The sequence below is a fragment of the Parasteatoda tepidariorum genome, chromosome 9 (assembly GCF_043381705.1).
Source record: "Parasteatoda tepidariorum isolate YZ-2023 chromosome 9, CAS_Ptep_4.0, whole genome shotgun sequence".
In the NCBI taxonomy this organism is placed as follows: Eukaryota; Metazoa; Arthropoda; class Arachnida; order Araneae; family Theridiidae; genus Parasteatoda; species Parasteatoda tepidariorum.
The window spans coordinates 3,480,149-3,504,839 of record NC_092212.1 but is presented as its reverse complement, the minus strand read 5'-3'; the positions used below and the strand labels follow the sequence as shown (position 1 = coordinate 3,504,839).

The following is a 24,691-nucleotide window of genomic DNA, read 5'->3' as shown; positions in this document are numbered from 1 at the left end:
ACCCCCTTTTTTTCATATGTCTATAATTTTTCTTTGTTTTATTCTTCATTTTGAACTTATCTAATGAGTGCTGTTTACTTGCAGCTTAAGCGCAATAAATGTTACTTATTGTTTTTCTTAACTTTCTTAGTGTTTTCTTGTATTTATTTATTTATTATATATATATGTTCATTATCGCAATGAATTATTTTTTCAACCATTATTTTTTTTATCTTCCTTGACAGCAATTTGTCATCTTAGTGGATGTTATGAAACACTTTTCTTATATTTTTAACATGACCCAGAAATCAAAGTAACTTGCAATTTAAATAAAATCATATTTATAAAAGCTTTTGTAGTATTCTATATATTATTTAAAATTAAATTAAAATTTAGACAATTCAAATGTTGCGTTAAATGCAAGGGAAAACCACGAAAAAGTCTTTTAGATTACTGAACAATAATATCATCACAGCTATATGTTCATTATCGCAATGAATTATTTTTTCAACCATCATTTTTTTTATCTTCCTTGACAGCAATTTGTCATCTTAGTGGTTGTTGTGAAGCACTTTTCTTATATTTTTAACTTTTAACACGACCCAGAAATTAAAGTAACTTGCAATTTAAATAAACTTATATTTATAAAAGCTTATGTAGTATCCTATAAATTATTTAAAATTAAATTAAAATTTAGACAAATCAAATGTTGTGTTAAATGCAAAGGGAAACCACGAAAAAGTTTTAGATTTCTGAACAATAATAAATTTACAGCTAAATGTTCATTATTGCAATGAATTATTTTTTCAACCATTAATTTTTTTATCCTAGTTATTTTGTTATTCATTATTAAAAAAGGTGACATGGTTGCTAGATTTTGAATAACTCGCTTTTTTGGCAGTCTTGATTTGGCCTCTTTCTTTCCATAAGTTTATTACTGTTTGTTCTTGTTGCTAGCTGTGCACCACCTTACGTTAGTGTTAACACTTTTAGCATTGTAAGCACAAGCATTGTTAGCAATGTAAACACAAGTAATAAGTTATCAAAGAGATTGCTTGCAAGGATCTCAAAACACAACGATGCCAAATGGCTTTAAAATTCAACGGAAACAGTAACCCGGAAATTTAGTCGGTACCGAGCTTGCAGCGTTCCCTAAGTGTTGAAAACACCATCCATAAAGAATCCCACAATTTAGCCGAAACTTACTATAAAGTTTATTAGAACTCTATTCAACGCGAAAATTGACCATTAATATTTAAAAAAATGACATCAAATATTTGAAAATGACATCAAAATCCCACAGACTTATACAGACCTCGCCACCCAATTGATTGCAAACAAAGATCGTGACGTCACGCGCCAGTGTTCCATTAGTTAACACAAGAGGAGACAAAGAGCTCGCCGCACTCTTCTACATTCTACGAAAAAAAAAAAAAAAGCATTGAAAAATGAAAATACGCTTATAAATTTTTTTATAAGATTTTATAATAGTAAGTGAAAACTTTTTTTTTATTAGGTGTAATATTCGTATTTATAACCATCTTTGCGTGTTCGTTATAAAAGACATTTTTACGGTGAAATATTTAAGCAGTTATTATCCATAAGGATTAGAAATTAAAGGTGATTTGCATTTAAAATGTTGAAAAAATACCCTTATTTGGACTAAAATGATGAGAAGAGTATTAATAGAAAATATTCATTTTCAGAAAGTGTGTTTATAGCACTGTCATCTTTGCATTGAAAGAAGCATTATTAAGTGGGTAAAGAAAAATCATAAAAGTTGATAGGATTCCTCATTCATGTGTTGTTAGGTACCTAATTAGGTGTTATTAAGTAGACCATTCATTAATTAATTGTATTAGGTGTAATTGATTTCTACACCCAGGGGTCTGTCCAGGCCAAATTTACTACCGTTTAGCGGTACCTTCACAAATTCAACTTAAGGAAAAACTATAGCTTCACGAAATACTCTTTCTTAAAATTTTATTTTTGTATCCCGTAAGAAAGGATGAATCCATATTTTTGTGTTGATTTTTTTAATATAATTTTTAATTTTTGCAAATTAGGTCTAAATTTTCACAAAATAAGGTACCTTTCAGAAAAACCTAGGCAGACCCCTCACACCAAAATAATTTGGTACATCCTTCTTAAGTTTGATGGGCGCCGGTTTGTTGTTAAAAGCTAACCTTAATTTTAAATCTAATTGCTAATTCTTCTGACAAACATTAGCAATATTAGTCAATATTGAAAATAATATTTTACCATTAGTATAAAATTTTTATTCTGTATACAATTAATATCTCAAGATTTCACCATCCTATTGTAACTAATTAGACATCATGATTTTAAATTTAAGTACCATTGAACTCTGATAAATTTCTACATTGATTTCTACACCAAAGTAAAATTGTCGACTTCCAGACCGAAACACCTTTGGTGCCATGGCTGGCAGTTATAGTTGATGGGAGCAGATGCCTATACTAAATTACTATATTTTCACCTGTAATCATTCAACTGTATCAAGCAAATTCTTCATAATAAAACTATAGTAAAATTTTCAAGAGTTATTATAATTCTTTAATTATTTCCAAATAGTTATATTAGCAGTTTCTGAATTTAACTAGTAATTTTTCTCTCTAAAAAAAGACTCATTTTTTGATATAATCGATTACAGAATGTTGTCATGCTATTTTCTTCCTCTTTTGCAGATGAATGTTTTTTATTGTTAAACGAGGATATTAGGAAAGCTATAGATAGTTTTAATATATGCAGAATTTATTATGTGGAATGTTATAGGTTTACAAGTGGGGAAGATAAATATATTTAGATGATATGTCTTGTTCAATATTTAGTTTATATAGATGAACATGCAAAATAATATTTTAATGGGAGGGCATAGCATTACTGAATGCATCAGCGTATAAGTTCAATAATATGGCACGTAAAGGGCAAGATTGGTTAATTTATCTGATTTCCAGTTTTTTTTCACTAACCAATTTTTGCATTAGAAGTGCCCTAATAATGATTTTGATTCCTATAAAAAATATTCATTTTTCTTAGTTTAAAATATTATAAGATATTATTATGAAAAATATTATTATTATAACTAAGGATATAATGAATAGTGATATGGCCGAATACTTAACAAAAAAGAAAATTGGTCGAATAGCTAAAGCCTACTGTGCCCATCTCAGTTTTCTTGGGCTCTGGGGTGCATGAGCAGATGTTCCGGTTAGGTGGTCAGCCGAATGTGAACCCCCAGTGTTTAGTTCCCAAGCATGCTTGGTACTCATTTATCGACCCACTGAAGAGATGAAAGGCTGAGTCAACCTTACCCGACCCGAGGATCAAACCCAGAACCTGTGGCGTGGGAGCGGTAAGCTCTACCACTCAGCCACTAAGCGTTGCATTCATGTACTGAATTCATATTTCCATTCATGTATTGAAAGTATAATTATTCATCAATAATATACTTTTTGCTAATTTAGAATTGGATGTGCCTTCAGATTTATGTAGGCCAAATTGTAATCAAGGTTTAAATATGTGTGTAAATAAAAAAATTCTTTTCCTTTCTCATTAATAGCTAAAGGAAAAAATCAGAATAATTATGATTATGAAACTACAACATTGTTTTTCTATGATACAGGTCTTTTATCATTAAAATCATTGATAGTCATGAAAGCCAAAATTTCTGCCAATCAGAATCACTGAAAGCGATCATCATTGAAGAAAAAAAATCATTTATTGATTAAAAAGTATTGGACAGTAACACATTAGCTTCACTTTGTACTAAGTTATATTTAGTTTTCTTTTCTGTTTTTGCAAAATTTATCACTTCTTCACTTACAGAAATATTTATATATATGTTACGAACAAATTCCATTTAGACGCATTTCATATGTACTAATAAGTAGTATTCAAAGTGGCCTTTCTTTTTTTAGGAATTGTTTTATTTACCGTTTTTTCTCATCATGATGAAAAGATTGAGTATAATAAGGAAAAAAAAGTTCTTTCTTAGGTTTAGAATATCAATAATTGTCTAAAAAATAGAACATTTAAATTTTTAAAAAAAATCTTGGGACTATATAAATCTTTGGACTCCCCCCCCCCCTGAATAAGCCATTCATGATTTATTCGTAAAATAGTAAAATGATAACCGAAATTATATTATAGGCAAAAATATTTTTTTATTTTGCCATTGTTTAAACTTACCTTTGTATGATAGCTTGCTCTTTTAAAACTGTATTATTCATTTGTAGTGGTGATCCAATGCATTATAAATTAAATTTATAAATTCAAGTAGGAATTAAAAATTAAAAAATATATGAATTTCACAACCACTTTGAATAAATAAAAATCTTCCAAAAATATCTTAAAGAATTGCCAGCGAGGTTGATAAAAAATTTTTTTTCATGTACTAAAATAGGTTATACATTATATAAAAATGTGTATTATTTTTTTCTTCAAGGTTGCTCTTCTATATTGGATACACTGCCCAGTGTTTAATTAGTGTGTGTATGAACAGGTTGTCTAACATATTAAAATTAGTTACTACTGCCACTGGGAGATACTGCAGACAAGCCCTTTAATTTAAAGGTTGGTTATAATAATATTGCATAATATTTTAGTATGATGTTTCCATGTTGTTCATTTACTCATTCCATTGTGTAACTCAAATGAATTATTAATAACTGAATTGTGTTGCTTAATTACTGCTAACAAATTAACTGCTGCTTTCTTAATAATTTTATATAATGTGTAGTAATATTTGTTTTCATTTATCACAGAATAAGCAATAAAGCATTATTCTTGTGAAATTTTTATTGCTGTTTTTCTAAACATCTATTTTAACGTGGCATAAGAATTGCAGTTTATGTAAAAATGCTCAATAATATAATTTAGCTGCACATAAGTTGATAGGGGAAGGTAGTCGGTATGATTTTGAAAGACAGCGAATTAATATTTATGCTGTTGAAAAGCCCTATTCTTGTAGCATATGTTATAATAGTTTCTCAAATAGAAGTCATCTAACTGAGCACAATCAATCCTACTGGAGAGAAACCTTCCTTATTCTTATATGCACATCATAAAAGTTTTTCAAGGTCAGGTACTTAACAGTTTAAAAACCTTATTCTTGTAGTGTGTGTAATGGCTTTTTTCAAAAAAGGCTGATCCAACTAAGCACAGTCGCTCTTATATTGGGGAAAGAGCTTAGTTTTGTAGTGTATGCAGCATTGCCACAGACTACTAAAATGCAACTATTTTCGGTCTTGGGCGACTTTTTTTGCCTGAAAAGGATAAAAAAGCAACTATTTTCAGGAATAGGCGACTATTAGGAGACTTTTTTACTCTTAGCGAAGTTTTTTCTCAAAAATAAACGTTAATAAAAGAAAGCAAACTTTTATACAATCATTTATGTCCAAAAAGCCAAAAATTTAAATTTCCATTAGATTTAATAAAGTACATTATTTTTTCTCTCTGAGGGGCAGTTTTGTTATTTTTAATTGTTTTTTTTCCTTCTATTAACATTCATATTTTATTGTAATTCGACTTTTATTTAGGTACCTATTTTCTAATATGTATACGTTTTATATTTGTAAAAAACTTTTTTTAAATTGGAGCATAGTTAGGACTGGGCGATAGATCGATGTATTGCAAAATATCGATTTAACGCATATATCGGTAGGCCGATGTAGTAACTTTCGTTTTAGGCGATGCATCAGAAATCTGATTGAGCCACCGGAATAAGACTACAATTGCGGTTTAACAATTTAATATGCAAGGATCCTTGGCTAGGCTAAAGCTGTTACCTCACTGACAAAGACGATTTTGATTTCGTCTAGCTGCAGAGATGTAGATAGCGTTTTGCTATTAAGATGATGTTAGTTTTGTGATGTTGAATGACGAAGAGCGAATTGAATTAGAACTCCCAGTTTCGTGCGGGGATCAGTGTTGTAATATAGAATGCAATGCATATTTTCTTATGTCCATTTTTTTTTGGAATTTTGCGTTTTTTGAAGATTATTTTCAATGAGACTTAAGGCATTTTGCGATCGTTGTGCATTTAATTTCGTCGGAAATAACTGTGGGTTTTCTTGTATATTATTTTCAGTGAGACTTTTGCTACTTAGCGATCGTTTCGTTCTGCGTTATTTTCTGCATTTATTTTTTGCATTATTTCTGCATTTGTTTTTCCTGTCCGGATATAACGATTCTTGTCAATTATTTTTAGTAGACCTTACTGTTACTTTGCGATTGCTGCACAATCGCTGTTATCTTAAATTTTTGTTCTGAACCTAATAGATCAATGAAAAGAAAATCTAAATAAAAAAAAAGGATTCTTCATTGATTCTTTTCAATCATTGCTTTTCATTTTAAGCAATACAGTTTAATTTGGGTATTTTGTATTTGACTTTCTTATAAAAAGTTAGCTTTTTTAAATTTATTAAATGTAGGTAAGTATAATAATTTGATTATTTTTAAACCAATAAATGTTCAGTCGTTTTTAATTATAAAAAAATAAAACAAAGCTTACCTTTATTTAATTTGCTTTTATTTTTGAGAAAAGGAAAACAAAGTTTTAAAAAATTTGGCTATTAGTTAAAACAAATAATTTTTTTAAAAAAATTAAATAAAGAGTTAAGTAATGATTTGACGCTTTTTAATAATTTAACTTAAGTATTAAGTACTTAAAGTAATTCTTTTTAAAAAATTTTATTCAAATTCTTTCAATACATGTTTGTTTTATAGTTTGTTAGATAGTCAGTGTCATTTTTAAACAAATAAATCTTTAGCCGATTTTATTTTCCAAAAAGAAATAATAATAAATAAGTATAAATATTTTTACATTTATTAAGTGCAGAATTTGACCATTAGTTAATACTACTTTTTATTATTTTAAATAATTAAATAGAAAAAGGGTCTAATGATGTTTCAAAAGCGTGGTTTTTTCTCAACAAATAATTAAAAAATTTTTTAAATTTTTTCAAAATCCGGGCTCTATTCATTATATAATAGAAAATCAAGCAGTTTTACTAATTAATTTTCATATTATATTGATTTTTTCAAAAGCTTAAGAAATCGTGAATATGCTCTGATTTCTGTTGTCTGATTTTTGTGAAACCAATATTCATTGTTGCTGTTCTATATGCTATTAAACTAATTTATCGTTGTGTGGATCAAATTTATTAGTATTTAGATTCTTTCTGAGTGCTGGTTCCAACACTCAGAAATTTTTCAAACTGGAATTTGTCTTTTTCAAGAGTTATGAATTGAATCAGTCGATCAGCACTAGAAGTACACTATTCGTTTAGAAAACTGTTGAACACTTCTTCAAGTTCTGCAAGAAGAAATTGCAGACTTGAAATTCATGATAAAAGAGGCATTTTCTTTCCAATTAATCTTTCAAAACTGTTGCTTAAGTATACAGTCTTAGGTTCCTGAAAAAATAAATAAAATATTCTTAAATATTGTCAACTTTAAAAGAATTACCCTGAATTCCCTAACATTTTTGTGATTTTCCAATTTTTTGTTGACAAATAGAGTAACTTTCTAAAAAAGTATTTTAAAAACATTAAAGAAATTTTAATTTTAGGCAAAATGAAATTTCGTTTTATATTGAGGATCAAGATAATAAGGAAATGCATGTCACGTCTTTGCATAACACCACATGGTTATTGTCGGTGACAATTATCCCTGCTTTGAACTATAAAAGCAATATATGTTGGAGAAAGTATTTAAATGTTTCTTTTTCTTTTCCCTATGCCAACTCTACTGTTTTTACCAAGAAACTTTCGTATTGATGACTAGTCAAATTTTATAAAAAATATTTTTACTTGTACAAAAATTTGTTATATGTTACATAAAAATGTGTTTTATTTTTTGCAGATTTTATTTCTGAGTTATAAACACTACCCAGCGTTTCATGACTCTTGAACTTAACCTATGATAATAGCCACAGAAAAGTTGTCTGTAATCTCAAAATTATCTTTGACTGCCACTGTAAAAAATTGGCGAAAGGAATTTTCATTGCCGACTGACTCAAATAACGTTCAATGATATTTTAAAATGATGATTCTATGTTATTCATTCATTTATTCCATTGTAAAATATCTACGTATGTATTGACTATAACTCAATTACATCTATCGCTTATATACTGCTTTAGAAATATTTTAATGTAAAGTGTGGTAATATTTGCTTTCATCAGTTTGCTCGGGAGAACATTGTTCTCGTAAAATGTTTATTGTAACTTTTCTAAAATTCAATTTTAACCTGGCAGAAGATGGTAGAACCTAATAAAAACTTGCTATTATAGTTCATGTAAAAGTTTTCAGCATAATTTAGCTACTCTTAATATATGCAGTCAATATGAGTTTGAAAGACAACAACTTACTTGATGTTCATGCTGATCTGAAACCTTATTCTTGTAGCATATGTTATAATACTTTTTCAGATAGCAGTCATCTGACTGAGCATAGTCTCACTCATACTGGTGAAAAACCTTATTCTTGTAATGTATGTAATAAAAGTTTTTCTCAGAAGAAAACTCTAACTAGACACTGTCGCATTCATACTGGTGAAAAACCTTATTCTTGTAGTGAATGTAATAAAAGTTTTACATTTAGAAGTAATCTGACTGAGCATAGTCGTCTTCATACTCGTGAAAAACCATATTCCTGTAGTGTATGTAATGAAAGTTTTTCATTTAAGAGTCTTCTGACTGAGCATAGACTCAATCATCCTGATGAGAAACCTTATTCTTGTAGTGTATGCAATAAAAGTTTTACGTTTTGGAATAGTCTGATCGAGCATACTCGTGTTCATACTGGTGAGAAACCTTATTCCTGTAATGTATGTAATAAAAGTTTTGCACTGAAGAAAACGCTAACTAGACACAGTCGCGTTCATACTGGTGAAAAACCTTATTCTTGTAATGTATGTAATAAAAGTTTTTCATTTAGGGGTAATCTGACTGATCATAGTCGTCTTCATACTGGTGAAAAACCATATTCCTGTAGTGTATGCAATAAAAGTTTTTCATATAGTTTTCTTCTCACTGAGCATAGTAGAGTTCATACTGGCGAGAAACCTCATAGGTGTAATGTATGTAATAAGACTTTTTCACAGAAACAGCAACTTACTAGACACAATCGCACTCATACTGGAGAGAAACCTTATTCTTGTAATGTATGTACTAAGACTTTTTCACAGAAGCAGCATTTAACTAGACATAAGCTCACTCATGCTTGAGAGATACCATATTATTGTAGTGTGTATAATAAAGGTTTTTCTTGGATGTTTGCATTATCTGCCCACAGTTTTGTTTATACTGCTAAATATTTTTATATAAAGTGTAATAAAATTTTTTTAGCATTATAATGGTCTAGCTGTCCACATTCATTTTCATTGTGCTTGGAACTTCTTAATCTAGTAGTTTCTGTGTAAAAAGAGTTTTGTGGGGATTGTTATTTATCTGTGTGCAGGCAAACTGAATAGTGTATCTGTTAAAGAATCGTATTTTTTAAGTTCGTTCTTTGAGACATGATTAGTATGAGGTATTCAATTAAGACTTGGTACCGCCCACATTTAATTGAAATGTGCTTCTTCTATAATTCTTCGAACCTATTCGAAAGGGACCTTTTCCCTATTTCAACTGTAATATTAAATCACTATCTAAGTAAAATGATTGCCTGTGAAAGAAACTTTTTTTACTTCTGAAGGTCACATGCTATATTTTTTTCCGCCGATGAAAAAATTCTTACACGTTATCTTAACCATGGGCTGGGGGAGAATTTTCACCCCCTGCTTGAACGCTTCGATCTTATAGATGTTTGTGTCCGTAATCACATGTGATAGTACTTAAACTCTTTAAAAACTAAATATTAACGATATTTTCTTTTTTTTTTAAATTTCAAAATTTAACTGGATAATTTTAGATAGAAAAAAATTATTTTAAATGATTTTGAAAACACTAATGGATGGTTTTAATTTTTATGTTTTATATATTAAAAATGTGTTAAAAGTTCTTTTTACATTCGTCTTAAATAATAATTCGTACAATTTCAAAATATTAATGCACATGGGGATAGCGTGAAAGTAATTTTTAAGGCTTTTTTAAAGCTATATATATACATAATATTTTTTTTTTAAAGTGTAATAATTTGCCGTTGTTTTTTGCAAGCTGATAATCCAAATTTTCAAAAGTTTTTTTAATAAGGATCGAAGTTCGATCAAAAGCTGTTCAAGGTGGCCCGTTTTATTTATTTTTTGCACACTACTGACAATCTTAAAATATTATCATTTATGATTATATTTTAATTTATTTTTATTTATTTAAATATTATCTTCTACTTTTTTTGAAAATTTTTTCTAAATGAAATTCTAATTTCTTTAATTTTTCCACGACGGTGTTCGAAAGTGAATCCAGTGAAAATAGTTCTTAATTAGCAGTACTGCCACTGGTGACTATAAATGTAAGAAGTGAAAGTAACCCAATTTATTATAATGTTCTTCATCAAAACGGCATCTGAGAAGTCTGGTTCCATGCCTTGACCCGCTCCTCCTTGAAGTTGTATAGGAATGTACTGGGATATTTTCCCTTTTAATACTTTTCGTCTTTAATTGTCAAAAATATTTTTTAAAATTCCCACGACGCTTTCTTTTAAGACTATGTTCAATGCAGTTTTCATTTCCATGTAGTTTCCTAACTTAAGAGTTTCTAAATTATTTTAAAATCAAGGCAGAAACTACCATACCTCCTTCCATGATTCTCCACACGCTTATGAAGAAAGCATGCGAGGTATTGCCATGGGTAGAAAGTTCTGCTCTATGCCACTTGTAGCCCGTTTCAATCGTCCACATTTCATCTATTTCATTGATATTCGTTTTAATTATTCATTGATCTATTTAATTATCAAATATCGATTACATTGCAAGTAATTCAAATCAGGATATAAAAAAAAATCTTTAGATTCACTTTCCATTCGCTATCGCAACACTCGAATACGCCATCTGGGGAGAGACCGGTTTCATGCCTTTAGCCCTTCTCCCTTCCCTCTCCTCCTTTTTTTAGTTGTATAGGAATGTACTACGATATTTTCCCTTTTCTTAATATTTTATCTTTTTATATAATAAAAATATTTCTTAAAATTTCCATGATGCTTTTCTTTAAAACTATGTTTAATCTAGTTTTCAGTTCCATATAGTTTCTCAAGTTAAAAGATTTTAATCTATATGAAAATCCAAAGAGAAACTAACGTACTTCCTTTCTCTATGACTTTCCACACGCTAATGGGGAAAGCATGTGAAGTGTTGCCATAGGAAAAGAGTTCTGCTCTACGCCACCTGCAGCCCATTTCAATCGCCAATAGTTAATGGAAATAAATATGCTTGGGAAATTGTTAATGTCAATCTTTTTCATCAGATTCTTGCTTTTTGTAAGTCTCTACTACTACTACTACAGTCTTCGTAGCAAGTCCGTTATATTAAGCTCCGGTAGCATCTCTGAATTCACATTCGTGATATCTAGCGTGAGTAAGGCTACTCCGTGAGTAAAAATGGCTTGGAGTTGTAGTCAAAGTGCGCCATCTATGATTGCTAAGACTTTCAGGAATCTTCATATTGCCAAGGATGGAACAACTTGTCCGGAGCCGTTGTGTTCCCGTTATCGTACTAGGTGGGTAGAAATGGATATCAAAAGACGTCAGCAAATTCTAATTCAAAATATATGAAAAATTAAATGTGTTTTGTATTTAAAATGTTGAAAATATCCTTATTTTCACTGAAATCATGTGAAGTGCATTCGTAGGAAATCTTCATTAGGTCTATTTTCTTAAAGATCATCTTATTTTATTTCGTTATCTTCTTTATATTAAAAGAAATTCTCATTATCATTGGAAGGTAGGCAAAAGAAGGAACATCTTCGTTGTAAAAGTGGATAGGATTCATGTTGCATAAGTAATTATGTACATTATAAAGACATTAATTATGCTTTTGTAAAAATTCATAAGTCAAACTATCTATATTGATTTTTTTTAAAAATTATTTTATCTAGTTTTTATGTGCTCCCAGTCACAGATCACGATACGGAAATATCCCCCTACAAAGTGTTGTCACGTTAGAAGAAAGTTCATTTTCTTCCCTCTTTTTTTAAAATAATAATATATAAGTAAGATTAAAAATCATTTTTATTGAAAAAAGAGGACATTAAAAAATTGATTGATAGTGAAAAAATGTAAATTATTAATTGAACGTTATAAGTGTTTAAGATAAATACTTATAGATGTTTTTTAATTTTATTTCAAATGGCAGATTAAGAACAGTTACAGCACAAAACATGTAAAAAGAATGTTCATGGAGTACAACAGAAAAATGCTGAAAGCGAGATCATTAATCTAACATATCTCTAGCCTCATGTTAAAATACTTATAGATCTATTATGTTAAAATACTTATAGATATCTTGTTCAAAAACTGAATAGTTTTAATAACCGAACAAGCAAAATAATAAGTAGTATTTTAATAGAAAGGAGTAATAATATAGAAATATTTTATTTAATTTTTTTTTATTTGAAATTTTACTAAACTATAATTACGGAAATATTGATGTAAAATTGAAATATTTATGTTATATGTCTTAAATTATTCAGAAATAAATATGTCATTAATGTAACTTTTCATTTGAAATTTATTATACAAAATTCTTATATGCAAGTCAATAAATGTAGAATTTCATGATAGATAATATGCACATGAAAAAATAGTAGTTCTTAAAAAATATTCAGAAAAACATATCTTTGACATTTGAGAACTTTGCAGCTCTTCTTTATCCATTTATCACTAAACATGCTGTAACTGGTCAAAATACAGGTCTTAGTATGTTGCATTCTAAATTGTTTGTATTAAAAGTGTTAGTTTATTCTTTAATTACAAATTTAGTAAACTCGAAACTTTACAATTTTAATTTATAAAACGAAGAAATTTCAAAAATTATAATTTTAAAAAAATGCTTATTTGCTGAGTTTTAAGTTAAAGTTCCCAAACAAATGTTTTTTTTTTTAGTTATATATCTATTTTTTATAAATTTGATGAATCAGTTAATAAGTCTTAAAAATATGAGGCTAAGAATCGAGTTTAATTAAAGATTTTCAAACAATCTGCTTGAAGCTAACTAATTTTATTTTATTCATTAAATACTATCATCATTGTCTGTGTTTTCATATGTTAAAACTAATATTTAACACCTTTCACACTAATTTAGACTTTAATGAAGGAAAGCTAACCAATCGTTTATGAACTTGCTTTTATTTTTGGGGGTTACTTATACATTCAATATAGTGTTACCATTCAATATATCTTCTACTATAAAAATTTTGTTTGATTACTTTGATGAATAATACAAAATTAGAATGTTTAAGTGCTATTTGCTCCAGTTTGATGCATGTGGCTTTTATAGCTAGCAGTCTGTCACGAGTTTCACTCAAGTTATAAGTTTATCGTTGCTCTGCAATTATGTCCACTGAATTATGTAACACATTGGTGTTTATTTCTGATAGGATGTACCACCCATAAAAAAATTAGAATATTGGTGTCAACTAGAAAAAAATTTCAGCAATAAAAACAAGGTTTATTTCTTTATTTTACAACCTAATATAGTTATAATTTTATTAATGAGTGTACAAATCTAAGTAAGTTATCAGTATATTTTGGGGGAAAAATAAAAAGAGTTATATTTTGGGAAGAAATAAAAATCCTCCGATAATCAATTCAGTTTTACATAAAGAAATTAATTTTTTTGTTATGTGTGCAGTAGAAATCTCTGGAATCAGTTCAAGAAATAAGTTAAATTAGAGACAGCAAACTGTCATGCAGATTTTAAGTTGTAATAACTGCTTCTACCTCTGGGTGCCTTAATTGTGTATATGTGTATACTTTTCTTACAAAAATTTTATGATATTTATTCTTTTTTTCCCCTGCCTTTATCTCAACAAAGTACTTTCTTAAGCACAAACATAATTATTACAGGGCAAAGTCTTGGTTTTCAGTGTCAATGACTCTGGGTATGTTTCAGATGAAACATTTTAAGATTCGCATTACTACCTTTAATGAATTAAATGCCTATTACTATTCCAAATTAGGAATAAACATAATACATAACGTTTCAAGAACATTTAATGTGAAATCATAACTGGTATATATTGCAGTTTTTCTATTTTGATGACTTTAAAAATCCATAAAATTCCCTATGTGTAAGATATTGAGTATATTTTCCAACAATTATCAAGAACTTTATATTATTTCGTAAAATCTACTGGATTTTTTTCCTGTACATGTTGGCAGTTATAGAAAAGTGTGCCAGGGATTAACTTTCAAAAATTAACTCCTAGACTTAGTGGAGAAAATACCACACAGGAATGTTACTACCAAATTGAAATTTGGCATGCTGAAAGGACCCTATTTGCTTATTCCTATCCGCTTATTCTTTTATTATTTTTCCTATCCATGTTGGAAGCTATGGTAGTAGCAAATCATGTGAGATAATCGGTGCATACCCCAATCCACTTATTTCCCAGAACTGTCTTCAGAAAATGTCCCAGGAGATCTTTTCCAATTTGATGAAAAGACGCTTTTGCTAGTAGTATAGGCATCAGTTTGCAGGAGGTAATTGTGGAATACTTTTTCGTCTTTCACCTTTTTTGCAATGTGACACATAAAGTGAAACACTTTTGTAAAGACGAGGCCAATAGAATCTTCTCCTATTTAGTGTTTTAATGAAACCAAGGTGTCCTGCTATCAGTGCATCATGAAATTGTTGAAGAATTTTCTTAAATGTAGAGGAATTATTGGTAACCATAGTTGACCCCCATAATCATAGTTGTGTTTTCATAGAATTTCATTCAATATTCTAAAAGGTATTCTCCTGGTCAACATTGTCTTTTATCTGTACAATCTCCTAGTCTCTATCTTGATATGATTTTCTTCCTCATGTAAAGGGGATTTATGATGCTCGATCCTCACATGTTCGCCCTTTTAATGCTCGCACAACACATCATTCAATATCTGTGACTCAACTACACAATGTGTCGATAACCCGCTTATTCCACCTTGGAACGTTTCACAATATCATTTTCATTCTCCATTCGATGTATATAGTTAGTCTCATGTTGCATCTATCATTTTTCAGCAACTATACAAAGCTGATCATCATCAATATTGTCAACATGTTCCTGTTTTCACAGATGGCTCAAAATCTCCTGGCTATGTAGGCTGTGGTATTGTTATTGCTGTCGACACCCGCAATTATAAAATACCAACTATGTGTTCCATATTCACCGCTGAAGCCGTTGCAATTCTGTTGGCACTAAGGCTTATTTCAGCTAATTTGAATCGGAAATATTATTTAATCTTAATAGGAATGGTGTCGATATTTTGTTTTGCAGGATTCCAAGTTACGTTGGAATCCCAGGCAATGATTTGGCCGATACAACAGCGCGATCTGCTACTACTGCTTTAAATTTATCTATACCATTCTCAGATATAAAAATACATATTAAAAAGTATATAAAATCTTTATGGCAGTAACAGTGGGATAACCAAGTGAATAATAAGTTGCACGCTCATAAATCAAATTTGGAACCCTTTCCTGTGTTGCGACTACGTTGTGCAGATGTTAAATTTACCCGGCTGTGAAGCAGACATACCAGACTGACCCATCTACGTTTGTTGTTTGGTGAACCACCTCCTCAATGTAACATTTGCGATGTTTTACTTTCGATTCATCATATTTTGATCACTTGCCTGTGTTTTAACAGACATCGTCTTGCCTTTTTTGGTAGCTGTGATTTATCTATGGTAGATTTGTTAGGTGACTCTCATCATCCTAACATTTGTGCATTTTTACGTGCTATTGGCATTTTAAATTGTATATAAGTTTTACTTTATTTATGATTTTATTTACCTTTTACCATTTTACTTGTCCCACAAAATTTTACTGTGTTTTAACTTTGCTATGATATCAGCATTTTTACATGTCGTTGGAATTTTTAACTGCATATAAAAGTTTTAACACGTCTACTGTTTAATGCACTTTTGTAAATATCTTATCACCTCCTTACATTCTACTTACTGCATGCATTTTATACTGTACTCATACCTTATATCTGATTTTATTCTTACCTTTTATCTGATTTTATTTAAATTATTAATCTTGTCTAAATCACTTACTAAGTACTGTTTTATCAGTTATAATCTTGCTACAATTAAATTTGTATGCACTTAGACTTTTAAACTATTTTACCGCACTGTTTGGCGCAGCATGTCCTCATTTGGACCTTGTGTCACTAAACCCTACATTCAATTCAATTCCTCAAGTAAAGGGTACCTGGATAAGCAAGCAGCATCTTTGTGCTTGCGTCCAGATTTATATAAGATTCTTCTGTTGTATTCTTGAAGCCCAACAATGCCCGATGGATCTTTCAAATCAGAAGGCCAACTTAAAGAGTGGTATCTGTGATGACATTAAAGCAGGGATCTGTCTAGGTTTTTCTAAGAGGTACCTATTTCGTGAAAATTTGTAAAAAATTAAAAATTATATTTAAAAATCAACACAAAAATATGATAAAAATATTGATTTATTGTTTCTTAAGGGATATAAAAATAAAATTTTAAGAAAAAATATTTTGTGAAACTACCATTTTTCCTAAAATTGAATTTGTGAAATTACCTTTTTTCCTAAAATTGAATTTGTGAAACTACCGCTAAACGGTAGTAAATTCGGCCTGGACAGACCCCTGTAAAGGCACATCCAAACAAATAAGGTCAAAATTTATTTATAGCCTATATGACGGCAAGACACTTGTGCTTTGTAGTTGAATAGTTCTTTTCAGCTTTACTTAGTACCCTGGAGGTATATGTGCTGATTTTCTTTACCCTCTTGTATTCTATGACTCAGAACGAGTGGGCATGGCCGAGCGACTAAAGCACTCACCTGGCGAGTCGGAGGTCCTGAGCTCGATCCTCCAACTACTCCCATTATCTAACGAGACTTTAGAAATATATAAATATGTATATAAGTTGTTTAAGATTTCAGTAATTATTTATGGAATGTTTTAGAATATTCTCTTTCGTCGTTTCCGGATTACACTGTTTATAAGTCCGGACATCCTATATATAAATGGTTGTTACCGTGTTATGTGTATTCTAGATGTTGGTAAAAAAAAAAGCTTTTCTACTATCTAGCATAAATTCTATTCGTTCCACGCGACAATATAATAATTATTAAATCATTGGCCATTTTACAACTTAATTATTATCAACAATTTACTGTATTACTCACACCTAACAATATACTATATACATAATATGTTGTGTGTTGAAAATGTATTTAGTGAAATCGAATGAGGTTAAGAGCTGTGAAGATGCTAAAAATTCATGACATGTTTATTTTCAATTAAGCTCACCCTACCTGAACTATTATGTATATTTTATCAGCATAGATATATAAAATTTCCATAATAAGATTATTAAAGTCTGGAATGATTAGGAATCAAATTTAAAAAAATTAAAGTTCCCAACTAAAATTGAAGTTTAAAGAAAACACATTAAAAGATTCTGGTACATGCAAGTTCATTTGGATTAGCTACCCGCTTTATAGATTTTGTTAAGTGTTTTGTTCTGCATTTTCTTTACATTTTAATTTCTGTTTTTTGCTTGATATATTTTTTACTTAATGTGTTTACTATTTTTGTTTTAATTTTTTTTGGGTTGCCCCTCACACTATTGTATTGACATATTTTGCTTCGGCTATATTGAGACAATATTAGAAATCATTATAATCATGCAAACAGATGAAGAGATTGTAACTTTTAATTATTATTTTTTGTTTTGTGGCTTTTAATATTTTTAAAAATATTTTTGTAATTCTTCTTTTCTTTTTATTAATCTTTATATTTTTCCGTGTTTTATTAATCTTTATATTTTTCCATGTAGTTTTTTTAAATATTTCAAAATTGAAATTGGCCTTTTACAGTGGAGGTTGGTAACATGCAAGGAAATTCATTCATGCAAGCAGGGTTGGTAACATGCAACTAAAATTAAAAAAAAAAAAATTATAGGTATTCTGGAAAAATATTTATGTTGCGCTGTTGTAAAATGTTTCTATAGCTGTTAGTGTTGTCTGTGCTGGTGTTTAGGCAGAAGCACTTTTTTAGGGACAGAAATACTTTTGTATTTAATACTTTTCTATTCTTTTTTCAGAAATTGGTTTATATAAAATAATTTTTTCTCATCGTGACGAAAGATTTGAGCATCATAAGGGGGGGGGGCAATCTTCCTTACATTTAGCATATCAATTATAATATAATAAAAGAACATTTGAATTTTGAAAAAAAATTTGGGTACATACTCTTTTTCCACTCCCTCTGAATATGCCACTGATGACTTATTCAGACTATGGTAGTGAAGTGTTAACCAAAATTCTATTCTATGCAAAAATATTTTCGTATTTTGTCGTGATTTAAACTTTCCATTTATATGATATCATGCATTTTTATAACTGTATTATAAATTCATATGTAGTGGTAATGAAACTCTTTATAAATAAGGAATAAATCAGGAATAAAGAATTATAATGTAAGAATAACAAAAAATTAATTACAAATAATAATTTTCAATAACAAAAAAATTTTGAAAATACTTTTGATGAATTAAAATCTTCCAAAGATAATCTGAAAAGGATTTCCAGCTATGAGGATTAAAAAAAAATTTTTTTTTCGTTTACTAAAATATGCTATCGGGTGACACGGGGTAATTCACGATCACTCTGTTTCTGGGGTAAATAATGATTATCTAAGTTTTATTTTAAAAAAATTATTTATTTTTTTAAATTTGAGACATGGACAAGAATGCTTGTACACTTTACTAAAGTGTAACTACATTTACTTAATAATAATTTTTGTAACAAAATAAGTATCTTTTATACTGCTTTCTGCATTTTCCTTTTCAAAGATGGGTTTCAAAATGTGCATATTTCTGCAAAGATCCCCCTCATTCTCTTAATAATAAATATTTTAAGTTAGTTTCTTTTTCTTTGATATAAAAGTAGTGTAAGCTTTTGTTTAATTGTTTCACATCAACTGTAAACATTATAATTGATTATTGGAAACTACATCAAATGTTGCCCCCTACAGATGGGGTAATTATTGATCATTGGGGTAATTCCTGATCATTTTCATTTCTTCTTATAAATACTAGTATATAAAATAACTTATAAATAGCTAATTGTCTTTTCTTAAATAACAGTTAATATTTATTAAGTGGAATTTTTGTTTTGAACAAAATTTGTTTTTAACTGTATACAAGACTGTATTCTGATTTGCACCATTTCTGATTTGTCTTACCTTGCTTCTATCTTAATTTTATGTGTGTACATCGTTGGAATAATTTTTAATTTTATAAAGTATAAATATGGTGAGAAATTATAAGCCTAAAAAGGATACTAAGCTTCTAGAAAACGAAATTAGTGAATTTCTTTTAACAATAGAAAATGAAAATTTCAGTGTGAGAGATGCTACCAGAGCTGTTGGCATACCTTACTTAAGCAAGAAGAAGAAGAAGAAGAAGTTAAAAAATCCACAAAAGTAACCCATGTGGGAGCTCTCTTATATTTTAGAAGAACATGAGAATGAGTTGGCTGATTGCCTAAAATGTATGGCACGATGCAAAGATTTTTGAAAATTTAAAGCGTTAATCCTTCTTCTTGCTTTTAAATAAATTGTTTTATTAGCTGCTATTGTTTTATAGCTGCATATCTATTTGGTTTATTTTTTTATCTTGATGTCTTATTTGTTAATTACCATGATATAATTATTTTCTAACAGCCCCTTTACAATAAAAACTGGTTATCAGTAATTACCCCAGAAGTGATCAGGAATTACCCCAGAAATGATCAAGACCAGGGGTAATTCCTGATCACTAAATATTTAAATTCTAATTAGATTTTCAAACAAAAGAAGTTGGCATAGGACTCATTTCATATAGCCTCAAACTTCCAGTAAATATTAAAATTCTATTTTGAATAGTTTTTTCACAAAATAGATGTTTGCGTTTTTTGATCAGGAATTACCCCAGGTCACCCTACATTATATAAAAATGCATATTTTTATTCCTTGTCGCCCTTCTAAGTTGAATACACTACCTATTGTTTAATAAGTGTAATGTAATAAGAATAGTCATAGAAAGGTTGTCTAACATCTTGAAATAAGTATCTACAGCCACTGTAAAATATTGTAGATAAGCTTTTTTATTCAAATGTTGACTTTAATAATATTACATAGTATTTAGTCTCTCTTTTCCATAAGCCAACTCTAATGATTTTACCGAGAAACTTCTGAATGGACGACTAGTCAAATTTTATAAAAAATATTTTTTCTTGTACAAATATTTGTTCTACATTATATAAAAATGTGTTTCATTTTTTTATTTAATTTTCAGATTTTTTCTTCTGAGTTGAATACACTACCCAGTGTTTCACGACACTTGAAGTTAACCTATGATAATAACCACAGAAAGATTGTCTAACATCTTAAAATTAGCTTCTACTCCTTCTGAGAAAGATTGAAGAAATGAATTGCTAAAAGACTGCAATAACATTGAATGTTATTTTAATATGTTTCTATGTTGTTCATTCATTCCATTTTAATTCTTAGACGTTTTGATTATAACTTTACATATCTTGCTTAAATACTGCTAGCTACTGTACTTCTTTTGAAATATTTTAATATTGTGTGTAGTAATATTCGCTTTCATCTGTTCCTCAGGAAAACATTACTCTGGTAAATATATTAATTAAAATTTTTTTAAAACTCTATTTTAACTTGAGATAAGACAGTTCACTCTTATCAATCCTTACATAGTTCATGCAGAAATCACGAGTACAACGTAAATTCACTTAAGTTAATAAAGGTTTGCAGTCAGTATGAGTTTAGAAGACGGCAAATTACTTGATGTTCATGCTGATGAGAAGCCTTATTTTTGTAGTGTATGTAATAAAAGTTTTTTATTTGAAAGTCTTCTGACTGAGCATAGTTGCATTCATACTGGTGAAAAACCTTATTCTTGTAATGTGTGTAATAAGAGTTTTTCAAGGAACTCAACTCTAACTTATCACAGTTGCATTTATACTGGTGAAAAGCCTTATTTTTGTGACATATGTAGTAAAAAATTCACAACAAGTCGTCAACTATCGCTTCACAGTCGTGTTCATGCTGAGGAGAAGCCTTATTCTTGTAGTGTATGTAATAAAAGTTTTTTATTCTGGAGTCTTTTGACTGAGCATAGTCGCATTCATACTGGTGAGAAACCTTATTCTTGTAGTGTATGTAATAAAAGTTTTTCATTTAGGAGTAATCTGAATGAGCATAGACACGTTCATACCGGAGAGAAACCTTATTCTTGTAGTGTATGCAATAAAAGATTTTCACTGAAGAAAATTCTAACTAGACATAGTCAGACTCATTCTGACGAAAAACCTTATTCTTGTAGTGTATGCAATAAGAAATTTTCAGGGAAAAGTAATTTGACTCAGCATAGCCGCGTTCATAGTGGTAAAAAACGTTATCCTTGTAGTTTTTGCAATAGGAAATTTTCAAGTAGAAGTTATCTCACTGAACATAGTCGCATTCATACTGGTGAGAAACCTTATTCTTGTAGTGTATGTAATAAAAGTTTTTCTCATAAGCAATATCTAACTGTACACAATCGCACTCATATTGGGGAAAAACCTTATAAGAGTCATCTGACTGAGCATAGTCTCTTTCATATGGTTGAGAAGCCTTATTCTTGTAGTCTATGCGATAAAAGTTTTTCATCTAAGAGTAATCTGACTAAACATGTTCGCATTCATACTGGTGAGAAACCCTATTCTTGCAATATATGCAATAAAAGTTTTTCAGTTAGGTATAAACTAACTTTGCATACTCGCATTCATACTAAGGTGAAACCTTATTCTTGTGACCTGTGTAATAAAAGTTTTTCAATAATGAGTGAACTGTCCAAACACACTTCTGTTCATAATAAAGAGAAACCTCATTCGTGTAGTGTATGTCATAAAAGTTTTTTATATAGGAGTAGACTGACTGTCCATAGTCGTGTTCATAGTGGTGAGAAACCTTATTCGTGTATTATATGTAATAAAACTTTTTCAAATAAACAACCTCTAACTAGGCACATGCGCACTCATACCGGAGAGAAACCTTATTCGTGTAGTGTTTGTAATAAGGCATTTTCACAGAAGGAACATCTAACTAGACACAACAATATCACTCATGCTTGAGAGATACCATATTTTTGTAGTGTGTATAATACAGTAGGGAACTGATTATCCGGAACGATCGGGACCATCTATATTCCGGATAACTGATTTTTCCGGTTTTCCGAATCGCTACAAAAAGCCGTTTTTTTTATAGTTAAACCCAACTAAAAAAAAATTGGAAATAATCTTGAAAAGAAAAAAAAAACGATGAAGTAATACACTAATGATTATTTCCAAAATGATGGTAAGGTAAACATCTTTCAAAAAAGAACGAAAAATCCTAAAATCTTATGAGGAAAAATTTTTTTTTTTTTTAAATGTCGGGAAAACTAATCGAATTTCGTTCCGTTTTTTTTTTTGGTTTTCTGATTTCCGGATAACGGGTTCTGTATTGTAAAAGTTTTTCTCGAAAGCTAACATTATCTGTTCACGGTTTTGTTCATACTGCTAAATAGTTTTATTTTTATTTAAAGTGAAATAAAAAAATTTTAATATTATAATGGTCTAGCTGTCCACACATTCATTCTGCTTGTAACTCTCTCTCTTGTAGTTTTTATGTAAAAAGAGTTTTGTGAAGATTGTTATTTATCTGTGTTCAGGTAAATGAACTGAGAAGTATTACTGTTGGAGAATCTTATTTTTTAAGTTGGTTCTTTGAGACATGATTAATACGAGGTATTCGATTAAGCATGTTTCTTCGAACCTGTTTGATTGCTATTCGAAAGTGACCTTTTACCTAATTCAACTGTAACATTAGATCACTATCAAAGTGAAAGGGTTGCCCGTCGAAGAAATTTATCTCTTTCTGAAGGTTATGTGTGCTGTATTTTACCACCAGGAATGAAAAAAAAAATCATTCACTGTGTGTTGGAAGAAAATTTTTTAAGCTCTGACATTTGAATTACCGTCTGCTCGCAAAGTTTAGATTTTATAGATACAGAGGTTGTACAAAATAATGGAAACCCCATTCTTTGATCTTTCTCATAAAGGAATTATTTTAGAACAAAAGTGTCATGCGATTTCTCATACATATCGATGAAGTTTTCGAGGCATTAGCGACCGACAATAAATTGCGAACGAAAAATAATGTTTTTGAGCACCCTATGCCAAAAACTGTAACTATGAATAAGCAACTGGTAACAATTGTTTTGGTTTTTATATTCATTAATTGCACAAAATCTCGTAAACGTTGCGTAAATAGTTATGGTGATATGGACATATTTATTTTAAAAAAAACGTTCTTTTTTTGTTTTGCAATTTTTAAAATTTACGAAAATGTTTTTTGAAACTGCTCAAGATATGAGTAATTAAAGTATTTCTTTTATACTGCACCCATCCGAATGAAAAAAATTTCATTTTGAATATATTAAATAGTTTCAAGCAGTTTTCGTATTTTTAAAAAGAAAATTAAAATTTGGATTTTTCCACAAATTTCATTTTGTAAAGATTTATTAAAAATGACGCCGGCATTTGTGAGGGATCATCTTCAGAAAAGTATATTTTTCTTCAGCATGTTTTATATCCTCATACAGTCCCATATTGGTGTAGAAACGTTTATTGTAAGGTGTTATAATTTGTTATTTAATTTAGTCTTATCAGGGTTCCCACGGTACTTGAAAGTCCTTGAATTACGTTGAAAAAAATCAGGGCCCCAGAAAGTCCTTGAATTCTGCCATAGAGTACTTGAAAAGTACTTGATTTTTTAGAAATTAAAATACTGCTAATTTTTCTTGCTAAAAAGTAATGAAAAAAATATATAAATTCAAAGGAAAATTATAGAAATTCTAACTGTGCAATTTTTAATGCTTGAAGTGAAAAGGGGTTAAAGAAGATGCAAAACTTTTCTCTCCTAGATTTTTCAGACCAGATTGTTCATATCTCTGATGTTTTGAAAGCTGAAATTTCTAGCAAATTTTAGGTTTTTTAGTCATAGTTTTGCGAATGATATATAGGGTTTAATTGATTTAGAAACATGTTTAATGTGTTGACTTCATTATTACGACAGGTTAATATTGTTGTCCTATTTGTTCTTTTAATTTATGTAAGAAGGATAATTAATTTTGTATCATTTACAATCAAATTTTTACATTCAGTTTTTACTGCTAATAAATAAAGTTTAGTCCTACAGGTTTCATTGATTATGAATAAACATCGTGATTCACATTAAACTGATTCTTGATTTATGGATCAGAAATTCACATAAAATGTTCTACGAATTGTGGTTTAACTGAAAGTGATCAATGAATCACATATCGAATATTACTTTAAAGTGATTTGCAAATTACTCATCAGGATTTGTATTAAGGTATTTTATAAATCACATCATGATTCACATTAAAGTTATTTATCAATCATGCCTCACGATTCTTATTCTAGTAGTTTACAAATCACGCATTGCGATTCA

The 24,691-nt window shown here is 29.4% G+C and overlaps 4 protein-coding genes across 13 annotated transcripts in view; all 4 read left to right on the top strand.

The window, feature by feature from the left end:
• The window catches only part of LOC107446733 (zinc finger protein 845), a 32,268-nt gene extending 22,911 nt beyond the window's left edge, over positions 1-9,357 (top strand). Inside the window, exon 4 of the mRNA XM_021144858.3 lies at positions 8,326-9,357. Coding sequence (XP_021000517.3) covers positions 8,326-9,231 — 906 coding nt within the window. The 3' untranslated portion in view covers positions 9,232-9,357. The remainder of the gene's footprint in view (positions 1-8,325) is intronic.
• The window catches only part of LOC122269433 (zinc finger protein 271), a 249,420-nt gene that overhangs the window by 53,869 nt on the left and 170,860 nt on the right, over positions 1-24,691 (top strand). The gene's annotated exons all lie outside the window — the stretch shown is intronic.
• Positions 1-24,691, top strand: part of LOC107436172 (endothelial zinc finger protein induced by tumor necrosis factor alpha) — a 251,571-nt gene that overhangs the window by 136,240 nt on the left and 90,640 nt on the right. The window lies entirely within an intron of this gene.
• LOC110282118 (zinc finger protein 271-like) lies at positions 1,339-24,643 on the top strand. 10 transcript variants are annotated; one of them, XM_071185031.1, is made up of 3 exons: positions 1,339-1,469; positions 4,448-4,575; positions 20,469-24,643. In XM_071185031.1, the coding sequence occupies exon 3, from the start codon at positions 20,953-20,955 to the stop codon at positions 22,306-22,308; it is 1,356 nt and encodes a 451-aa protein (XP_071041132.1). In that variant the 5' UTR covers positions 1,339-1,469; positions 4,448-4,575; positions 20,469-20,952; the 3' UTR covers positions 22,309-24,643. The 10 variants fall into 10 exon arrangements, with proteins under 10 accessions (XP_071041132.1, XP_071041130.1, XP_071041134.1 ...); XM_071185029.1 differs by having other exon boundaries at positions 1,463-1,599; XM_071185033.1 differs by lacking the exon at positions 1,339-1,469 and adding an exon at positions 1,606-1,735.